This window comes from Lactuca sativa, chromosome 7 (genome assembly GCF_002870075.4).
Source record: "Lactuca sativa cultivar Salinas chromosome 7, Lsat_Salinas_v11, whole genome shotgun sequence".
NCBI classification, from domain to species: domain Eukaryota; kingdom Viridiplantae; phylum Streptophyta; class Magnoliopsida; order Asterales; family Asteraceae; genus Lactuca; species Lactuca sativa.
The window spans coordinates 27,962,004-27,973,195 of record NC_056629.2 but is presented as its reverse complement, the minus strand read 5'-3'; the positions used below and the strand labels follow the sequence as shown (position 1 = coordinate 27,973,195).

The 11,192-nt window shown below is 35.0% G+C and overlaps 1 protein-coding gene across 1 annotated transcript; it reads left to right on the top strand.

Annotated features, from left to right (window-relative positions):
• Nucleotides 1–1,005: 1,005 nt before the first annotated feature.
• On the top strand, nucleotides 1,006–6,037 carry LOC111903990 (choline transporter protein 1). The gene is made up of 10 exons (XM_023899768.3): nucleotides 1,006–1,425; nucleotides 2,137–2,498; nucleotides 2,733–2,878; nucleotides 3,169–3,352; nucleotides 4,019–4,092; nucleotides 4,199–4,312; nucleotides 4,386–4,742; nucleotides 4,844–5,104; nucleotides 5,219–5,446; nucleotides 5,583–6,037. The coding sequence occupies exons 1-10, from the start codon at nucleotides 1,220–1,222 to the stop codon at nucleotides 5,769–5,771; spliced, it is 2,121 nt and encodes a 706-aa protein (XP_023755536.1). The 5' UTR covers nucleotides 1,006–1,219; the 3' UTR covers nucleotides 5,772–6,037.
• The last annotated feature ends 5,155 nt before the right edge of the window (nucleotides 6,038–11,192 follow it).

Here is an 11,192-nt window from a genome sequence, read left to right as displayed (position 1 = left end):
ATAACCGATTGTTATAAAATCATAAATAATTATATCTTTTGTTTTAGCCAAAGTAATGTAAGTGAAAGTTGTAGTACTCGTCGATAGCTATGCGTGAATATAAAGAATGTCAAAAACGGAGCTCGTATGAAGAAGTTACCAAGTTGAATATTAATGTTTTTCAGGTACTTCTATAGATAAATGGAAGACTAATGCATGATTGTAGACACACATTGTTTTTTAAAAATGATTGTCAAACTATGTTTTAATTAAATGTTTGGAACAATTTATTTACTTTCAAAAATTGAAATTTTTGTATGAAATTTGGGGATGTTATATTCGTTTTTCGATTACTCCCGTTAAAATGTAATATATTTTTAATTACGATTTTATAAAAAAAACATTCATATATGCATTCATAAAAAACGTATGTATATAAAGATCGCAAGTAAGAATATATTACTTCTTAACGCGAGTAATCTAAACAAAAATTATAGTAGACTAAAATATGAACGCATGAATATAATATAGTTAAAATCCAAGATCGTATGAAAAAGTTAGGACGTTCAGAACACATGACTTAAACAACCAAATAGCCGAGATCGCGATGAACTTATCAAAAGCTTTAAACACCTCATTAATGATTGTCTCACGTAAGATGTTGTGAGAAAACTTAAAGAAATCATTCATAAATAATATGAATGAGTACAAAAAAATAGCTTATTTTGCAACAAAAAATATTAAGGACTAAGTGTGTACAAAAATATTTAGGACTTAATGTGTACAAAATAAATTATCCTATTAAGTTATTTTTATCGGCTAACATAGAATAACCGGTCATAAGAACTAATACGAATAGTTTAACAAGTTAAAAAGGATAAATATAAAAAAAAAAAAACTCAATGATCGTGTAAATTAAAAAATATACTACCTTTTTTAAATCATAATACGTATAAAAAAATTGTAATGGTTGTGCCATTTATGATATAAGTAATCTTAATTTTCCGTAAATCTCGGTCCAAAAAGTGGTACGGTAGGTTGATTATCGTCTTTTTCTTTAGATTTTTCAATGTAGAGAATTTCAAGACCCCCTGTCGAAGCTTTCACATTTTCCTGCTACTCTCACACACTAGTTTCACTCTGCAAACACACACCCACACAGTCCTCGTGTTCCTCAAGCTCCTACGCAAACCCTAGATGTTAAATATCTGTTTTGGGTTTTGATATCTACTAAATCAAAATGAGGTTTCCATTAGGGGCAGTGATTGGAAGATACCCTTTTCCTTCTTCAAGCAATGGGGGGCAAGATCAAAACATTGAGACGGGTGACGTCATCAGGCATGGTAGAAAATGCAGAGATATACCATTTCTTGTCTTCTTCATTGCCTTTTGGATTGCTTTAATTGTTAACTCCAGTTTTGGGTTCCATAAAGGTAACCCGTTAAGGTAAGTTTGTCAACAAACTTGATCAAATTAAGTTTCTTGCAACCCCTTTCACCCTTCTGATTTGTGTGTTTGTGCGTATCAATTTAGGGTTCTATATGAAGTATTTAACAAAATACTTGATCAAATTCATGTTTCTTGATTTATTAAGCCATCCTTGTTGCTTTTTGCCAAAAATAAACAATAGCTTCTGCAAAAATGCAAAACAACACTGTGTAAATGAGCTATTTAGGTTGAAAAACAACAAGTATGATGTATCTTTTGGCATTTAGATTTCCAAAATCTGTCCACAATTGCTCATTCTTGCAAATTAAAGTACTTTTTGGCATTTTCGCAAGAACGATGGTTCTTTTTACATTTACGTAAGAAAGATGGTTAGTTTGCACTAAAGGTAAAATTTTAATTACTCTTTGTGTTTCAGTTTACTTTAGTGTGTGTGTGTAATTTAGAAGCTTTTAAACCTCTTAAAGGTAATATTACTTCAACAACACTCCTAGCATATATTCTCTATACAAGAACAAGAACAGGAACAAAAACAACCAAAAAGCAACGATATTTCAATTATCAAACCATACAATCCATAGACTAAACAATAGGTGGCAATCCCAATCCATTTGCTTAAAAATTGGGTCGATTTGCTTTGCATTTTATACAAAAGACGAGTCAAACACATAAAATTCATAAATAATAGTGAATTCATTGATGTTTCATTAGGCTGACTCATGGTTTGGACTACAAAGGCAATGTATGTGGTGACAAAAACGGAAATCCAAATCTTCATGGATTGGGAGTGAGATATTGGGTAAACCCTAATCAAGTATTTGAAAGTGGGTTCAAAGATACTCACTCGGATTTAGAGGATTTCAAAAGCATTTGTTTGAGGGATTGTCCAATGCCATCAAATGATACTCTTAAATGGGTATGCAATTATCCTGAAGGGGATGAAATTCGGCTTTCAATGGAGCAATGGGTGAGTAGGGATTATGATTATTTCTCTTTCCTAACACCCGATATGAGAAAATCTTCCTTACAACTACTTGGTCCATGCTACCCTGTCCTTTTTCCTAGTGTAAATGGTAAGTGCTAAACAATTATTATTATTATTATTTTGTTTCAACTTTCAATTGCATTCATTGATAGAATTTCTTATACGAGTAAGGTGGTGTTTCTTTTTGACTTAGTGGACTTAATGGGGGAAATCAAGCTTCCCATTAAGTTCTAATTGTTCATTTTTTCTGTTCCATTTTCCACCATCATTTTCTCAATATTTTTAAACATCTTTTGTTAATCATATCCTCACACTTTTGTAGTTTTGTGGAGTTGTGAATTCATGACACGCAAATCGAACGTGTCTCTTCAACAATGGCACATGATGGGTGGACAAACGGTTGATGATGGCATGATATTAGATAAGACAGTTCACAAGTCAATAAACTCTCAATCATCTGTCTTAAAGGTTCATCATCTATCTTTCTTGATACTTATTAATCCACTTTCACAACTATGGATAGATGCAAGAAATAGCAACATACTTTCATTTATTTGGTTATTATAGCATCATACTTTCATTTCTTTCTATTGCACCATTGTACTTTCAATCTTTTTTTACTAAGATGTACTTTGAAAAATCTACCCAATAATAGCATTGTATATTAGTATATTACTGTTTCTTGCATTTAACACGAGTTTAAATCAAATTCAAATGTTTGCATATAAAATTAAGATGCTACACATTGTTTTTTGCAGCGTTATGTTGCGGATATTGGGAAATCATGGCCTGTTTTGATTGTTTGTGGAGGAATCATACCTCTAATTTTATCAGTGATATGGCTAGCTATGATTCAACGTCTTGTGTCTGCAATGACATGGATAACAGTTGCCCTTTTTGATATCCTCATCATTTCTGTCACCATATTCTTCTATTTGAAAGGTTTGCTCTTAAAATTTTGTTTGATGTCTTGATGTATTAGCTCTTTCTAAAGCTTATATTAGCTCTAGATAAAGTGATATCGTGATAAATGATGTTTTGAAAAAATATTTGAGCAAATGATCACACATTTGGTTGCACAGAAGGACAAAGTAAATGCAGGCATAATAAGAACTGTGGTTCACTACTAACCAAATACCCAAAACACCCTTGCATAATGGTAGTCTTTTGAGGGTAAAATGCTTATTGGTAACTATGCCATTTTATGCTTAAAAGTTTGGAGATACAAAAATGCTGCAACTAATTAGATGACATCTATGTCATAATAACCAATTATGTTTACTTTTTTCCACTTTTAAGTGTTGTTTGCATGAACAATGTCAAACAAATATTTGAGAAAGTGGACATACTTGGGAAAACTGAAAATGGAAGGGAAAACAAATATATGAAGACAAATTTGTAAAAGAAGAAATAGGACTTAGGTTTCCTTGACTTTCTGTATGAAGTCGTGCTTTTTGGATTAAGTCAAAAAGAAAACACTCATATATAGCTTACCCGATTAACCCATAAGTTCACCTTTTACATAACATATTTCATATTTGCAATGTTGGTTTCTAAACAGCCAAACAAATATCAAGCTGAATCTTGTTATTACTTTCATACGTTCAGCTGGATGGATCGGGAACGATGCTATCACCCCAATTATTGGCACCCATGACCCGTCTTATCACTTATCCGGGCGGGTATGTACCCGGTACCCATATCATCTAAATTACTTACAAATCACTTTTTACCTTCACATTTAAATAAATCTCATAACTTTATAATTTCCATTTTTTTTTACTTCAGGAACGTGTCCATCTTCATTTGGCTGCAGTGTTTATGACTGTCATCATGGTGGTAGCCATCCTCTCATCCATTGCAATAGCACGGAGAATCTTTAAAGCAACTTCCGTACTCAAGGCAAGAACGAGAATCAAAATCGATTTTACGAAAATGCCCTTGGAATCTTTTATATATTTTCTTGATTACGCAGGTTGCATCGAAGATTATAGGAGAAGTAAGGGCGTTGATTATTTTCCCGATTATGCCGTATGCGGTTCTTGGAATCTTTTATATGATCTGGATTTCTGCTATTCTTTATCTACTTAGTTCGGGGGAAATTGTTAGAGATAGATGCAATGCTAATTGTTGTGCTTATGATCTTAAAATGAAGCAAGTGAATTGTGAAAGGTGTTGTGGGCATACAATCCATTACACTCCTCATATAGGGATTGCTATCTTGTTTCATCTCTTTGGATGGTATTGGGTTACACAGTTTGTTAAGGCGTTTTCTTCAACAGTTATTGCGGGGTCCGTTGCTTCTCATTATTGGGGCCATGGTGAAGTTCTTGTAAGCCTCATTTCGTTGTCTTTCTGTATTAAGTCAAAAAGAAACACTGATATATAGCTAGTTGTTGTAAATTTGTAATTGATGTTACATTATTTATGCAGCAAGAAATTTCATTTCTTCCTATATTCTCTTCGGTAAAGAGGCTTGTGAGGTATAACATTGGATCGGTGGCTATTGGCTCTCTTATGGTTTCATTCATTGAGTCATTAGCTCGGATACTAAAGCCACTACGTAAGAAACTTATGGTAGTTGATATCAAGACTCACAACCAGGTTGGGAAAGTTTTGTCAGTTTCTTCCCATTTTGCCCTTACGTGTATCGAGTGGATCATTAGATCGGTGAACCACAACGCGTACATAATGGTAATTGTCTTTTGGTGTTGGTTTTGAAGTTGAAGATTGGGTTTTTTTGAATCGAGAAAGTCAAATCAAGAGAATGATTGTTGTTTTGTTTTGTTTGCACTTTGAACTTTGCAGATTGCTATCACAGGTGAAAGCTTCTTTGCAGCTTCTGCAATGGCGACTGAGTTGATTAAGAACAATATTCTTCGAATAGGGAAGGTGAATGTGATTGGAAATGTTATTCTTTTTCTTGGGAAGTTATGTGTTAGCCTCGCGAGTGCTTTGTTTGCATTTCTCATGTTGGATACTCACAAGTATAAATCCGCACATGATAAAGTCTCCTCACCATTGATTCCAGTGCTAGTAAGCTCTCTAAATGTCCCTCATGTTTTACCCTCCTTACATTTAACCCTAAATCTTTTGCTGAATTTATGATAATCATCTCATTCTCATGGGTACGTGTTAATACCTAAATTTGTGGTTGTTGAACTTGCATCAGGTGTGTTGGGGTCTTGGTTTTGTGGTGGCGACCCTCTTTTTTGCAGTGGTAGAGGTATCAATTGACACGATCATACTATCCTATTGTCAAGATTCCGATGAGGGGCATCGAGGGACTACACAATACGCCACACCTCTTCTTTTTGAAACCCTAGATGACCAAAATGAGGCGGACAGACATGACCAATGAATCACAAAGGAATCTACACGTCGATCATCATGGCCACATGGCAGATCGTGAATGGTTGAGAAATCGAGATCACACTGACTTGTGTAGTTCAAGGCAAAATTAGGGCAAATCATGGATGGTTGATTTCACACGGGGGTTGCTCAAACTTAAGGTTTTGATTTACTTAGGGTTGCGGATTGTTGATATATATATAGAATGTGATGTATCTATACTTGTAAGGTTATGATAACTTCCACCTTGTTGTTAATCTATTTCGGTTGTGGACTGCTGGACTATTGTCACCTCTTAGATTTGATTTATGCTCTTATCGTATTTGCAACAACCAGACTCCACGTGTTTGCCCTATATTGGTAAGGAGGTGATAATTGATAAGGGAGGTCTAGTATGGGCAACACCTTGTTTTTGAGACATTTTAAGGAGCCCAATCCATATTGGAATTAGAACACGCACATTGCACTTGTCTAACCCTAGAACATTGTGAGATCTAGATCAGGTGTATAGCATATATACCTCTATTGCCAACAAGGAGTTTTATGTGTTAAAATTAAAAACCTTACATTGTTGTTATCTGTACTCAAAACTCTTCGCAATATTTTTCTGAGAGCAATCGATATGAGGCATATTGTATCTCGTTGTTGCTAAGGGGGAGCATCCACAATGCCGTTAAGACGCATACACCAACCCCTTGCTCGTTAAAGGGTTGTTAAGTCATTTCCGGTTGTATCGAGCACGAGAAAAAACGAGCAATTTGATTGGCCACTCTTTTTTGAACAGTAATATGACCATTTGAATATATAAAAAAATATTTACTTTTTTTTTACCTATAATAATCGGTGTTATAACATCTTAATAACATAGTAACCATTTTCTCACTTGGTTGTATAACATTATTGGTGATGTGACATTAAAATAGTGTTATAACATATTGTCCATATCCAATGCTTTGAACCATTTTGCGTTGGGGGTGTGTTTATACACCATCTTTAAGCATCCCAACCATCTGGCTCAGCAACAATAATATACCATGAAATTAAATTTAGAAAATAAAAAATAGACTTATAAGTCAAGGTTTTAGAAAGCTCCTCATAACTCTAAGGCTTATATTTTCCGTCAAACTTTAACAAAATGTTGCATTAAGTCATATATGTATATAAAAATGAATAAAAGTAGAAAATAAAAATAAAATTTTAGTTATTTTAAGAAAGTAATTAATGCATATTAAATACTGAAGATTTAATACGAAAATAATATCATAATACAAATCCTAAAATCACATAGTGCGGAAAAATATGGGTGGATGCGGTGCGATCAAGTCGGACCATTCTATTTTGAATCGGAAGTACATGAAACCAAAACAATAAACCATGCACAAAGCTTAGTGAGTTCCAAAATACCACATGCCATAAATATCACTAGGCCTAGCCAACACATTGGGCCTAACCCACCAAAATTGTGACATCCCTAATTCCACGACGATAAAATACCGATTTGTTTATGCTTTATTTAAAAATCAGAGTATCATTTTGAACAATAATATTGTGGAATTTGTTCCCAAAATATGATAAATATATTATCAAAGCATTTCCAATGAAATGTACTTTAATTATATTAAAAACGTTGGGATGTCCCTGTCAATACAATACATAAGCATAGACGAAAATAACATAGACCTTACAACATTTATTATTCTACTAGCCTATAATCCATAAATCTTTCATCTGATCATCACACCTGTGCTCTTGTGCCACTACTTGTAATACAAGAAACTGAGTGGGTCAAGCTTGAGAGCCTGGTGAGCACATAAAGGGTTTTCAACTCACAATAATTACATTCTTTATTTTCATCAAATCATTCAACCCGATTACCCATTCACGTTATCCTCACTTTCTGTCCCGAAAACATATAATTTAAAGGACCTATCCTAAGGATTATCTTCAGGATAGACAATAATGCTTAGGGGATTCCTCATCAATATATGTCAGTAAGGCAACCATGAGGGGGATGGAGTACACCTGGTGAACATGTAGTTCAAAAACACCTACAAGTTTCGAGTCTGTCAGCATTCCACTAGACTGTCTAGAATAGCCTGTGGTTGTCATATATACTCCGTTAGATGACTGGATCAGCTTTAAAGTCAAGGTCTCTCATCATTTATTTCATCTTTCATCTTTCATTATCTATATCATCTTTCATCCACCCATCTTTACCCAATATATTTATAGGTATAAAATATATATATATACAGTTTAAATCAAAGTAAAACATGTATAAATTGTTCATTTAGCATAAATATTTGGAACACAGATAATAGACACATGTAGCATGAAGTTCATATTAAATACTTCATATCTATGTGTAAGATGAAAGTAACTATGCACTCACTTGTTAAAGTGACGACTCAAAATTCGGACAACGCTTCACTCCTAGCAACTGTTTTTTCCTTTGATGAAATCTAGTATCATTACCATTAAGTCTTAGTCTAATATTTATTATGACTAATTATTAGTACAGATTCATCATTAATTCAAAGTCTACTTCAAGATCTATCAAGTAAGGATCAGCCAGGCATGACAGTTGGGAGGCAGGACCATTTCGGCGTATAGCCTTTTTGAAATCCCACAACCAAGCCAACGTGACCATTTTAGACACCTATCCCGTAAGTAGATCAATCATGATAAAGACTTGTAATCACTGATAAATCTAGTTTATAGGTTCATAATAATGATAATGAACTTAAACATAAGTTATACTTAAAGTATGGTAAACATAACTCATTTACAGGGGGTTTAACGAGAAACCGAGCTCTGCGCGGGCATAAGTTCTGAGCCGAAAGCTCTTCTTCTTGGGGCTTTCCGGTGCTTCGGGGCTTCCCTACTAACACCTAGGAAGTGCTAGAGAAAAGTATGGGGGTTGGGGGGGGGGGGGGGGGTTAGGAGATAATTGGTTAAAGTGGTGTGAATATTTGAGTGAAAAACGCCATCTATTTATAGGCAGGAGGGTGCTAAGTACGTTGGGCGTACTTCAACATTACAATAGGCGTATGCATGCTACGTGTCGCGATCAGGTGCCAAGCCGTGGGGAAGAAGGTGTGGCCTAGATCATGCCACGTGTCACTCCGAGGTTAATCTGAAAATTAATTATCTTCTAGAATTCATAACTTTCGCATATGTAAGTATCGACATGATCTACAACTTTCGTTTAGACTCCGTCGGCTAATTTTGACTTTATTTTTAAAGTTATATTTTAACAGGCTTAGATAGTTAAAGTCCGTTAAAAATTTATAACTTTGTCATCCGACGTCCGTTTTCGACTGTCTTTATATGGTTTAGCTCCTATTAATGAGATCCAATTCTTGTTTAGACTGTATCAGCTAAAAATCGATCAATCTAAAATTCGATTTTCGGGCTGTATAATGCTATGCTGAATCTTAGAAAAATCATAAATTCCTCTAACGAAGTTAGATTTGGAGGTTATCTATATGCATGTTCTCGGTTTAACGTCTACTAAGACTTTCGTTTAGATCGCTAAGGCTAAAAAGTAGTTCTTCAAAAATTTACTTTTTACGATACGCGGAGCCGTGCAGGTTTAATCGCAAAACGTCGACGGGTCATAACTTCTTTGTTATAAGTCGGATTTTAGCGTTCTTTATATCTCTGGAATCCTTGTTACGAATACTTCAACTTTCTTGAAAGATATTGGGTCTAATTATTATTTTATTTTAGACGCATATTTTATTCCTATTTTATTATATCTTTATAAGCACGCATATTGCACATAAATTACATAATAATCAAATAATTCTTCTACATTACATAAAATAGGTTACAATTGTTGACCCTAACTATAACATCATCTTAATAATGCTTAGCCAGAAACACGGGCGTTACAATTCTCCCTTCCTTAGGATAATTCCGTCACGAAATCATGCATCAGTAAACCGATGTGGATAGCGACTCATCATGTCACTCTTTGTTTCCCAGGTGAGGTTCGGTGCATTCAAATGTTTCCATCATACTAGCACAAATTCGAACCTCTTGCGTCGTAATTTCTTTGTCTTACGGTCAACAATTGCTTCAGGCTCTTCGATTAACCTCTTATCTTCATCAATCCTTAATTATGAAAGTGGAATTATATCGGGAACTTCTCAAGTAAATTTCCTCAAATAACATACATGGAAAGTTTTATGAATAACGTCTAGTTCTTCTGGCAATTCCAGCTTGTAAGCTTGGTTCCCAATCCTCTAAAGAACCTTGAATGACCCAATAAATCTTGGACTCAACTTTCATCTATTTTCAAAATTTTATAAGTCCCTACCACGGTGAGACTTTGAGAAACACTGAATCTCCAACTTTGAATGTCATTGGTCGTCGCTTCTTGTCAGCATAGCTCTTTTGGCGATCTTGAGTTGCTAACATCCTTTGTTTAATCACCTTTAGTTTTTCAGCAGTTTGATGGATTATTTCGGGACCTATAAACCTTTTCTTCGGCCTCAAGCCAACAAGACGGTGTACGACACTTCTGTCCGTACAAGGCTTTATAAGGTGCCATCTTAATGCTTGAATGGTAACTATTGTTGTAGGAAAACTCTACCAGGGGTAAATGCTCATCCCAATTACCTTGGAAGTCTAGGTTACAGGCTCTTAACATATCTTCCAATGTTTGAATTGTCCTTTCGCTCTAACTATCAGTTTGTGGAAGGTAGGTTGTACTTGAACACAACTTCATACCCATTTCCTATTGTAGACTCTTCCAAAACCTTGATGTGAAATGACTGTCATGATCTGATACAACCGTTAAGGGAACACCGTGAAGTCTTACTATCTTCTTCATGTAGGCATTAGCAAGCTTATCCATAGACCATCTCTGATTGGCTGCTATGAAGTGTCCACTCTTTTTGAACCGATCCACGACTACCCATATCATGTCGTGACCGTTCTTCATCCTAGGTAGTTTAGTCACCAAATTTATGGTGATGTCTTCCCATTTACCCATCGTTATAGGCAAAGGTTATAAACTCCCATACGGTTTCTGATGTTGCGCTTTAACTCTCGCACATGTTACACACTCTGCCACATAATTTGCAACATCAAGCTTCATCGCCGGCCACCAGTAGTAACGTTTCAGATCCCTATACATCTTAGTGCTGCCAGGATGAATTGAGGACATGGTATTATGAGCTTCTTCCATCAGAAGATCACTTATTCCTCCCATCTTAGGCACCTGAATCCTATTTTGGAATACCTTCAATCCTTGACTATTTGAACCGATACCAACGTTTTGCCTAAACGTTCTTCCTTTTGGTCATTTTTCTCCAAAGCTTCAACCTGAGCTTTCTTAATGCTTTCCACAATTGTTGAGACAATTTCTATCCTTAACGCTTTTGAATTTTTTCTTTCCAAGTTTACTTTCGACTTAAAGCAT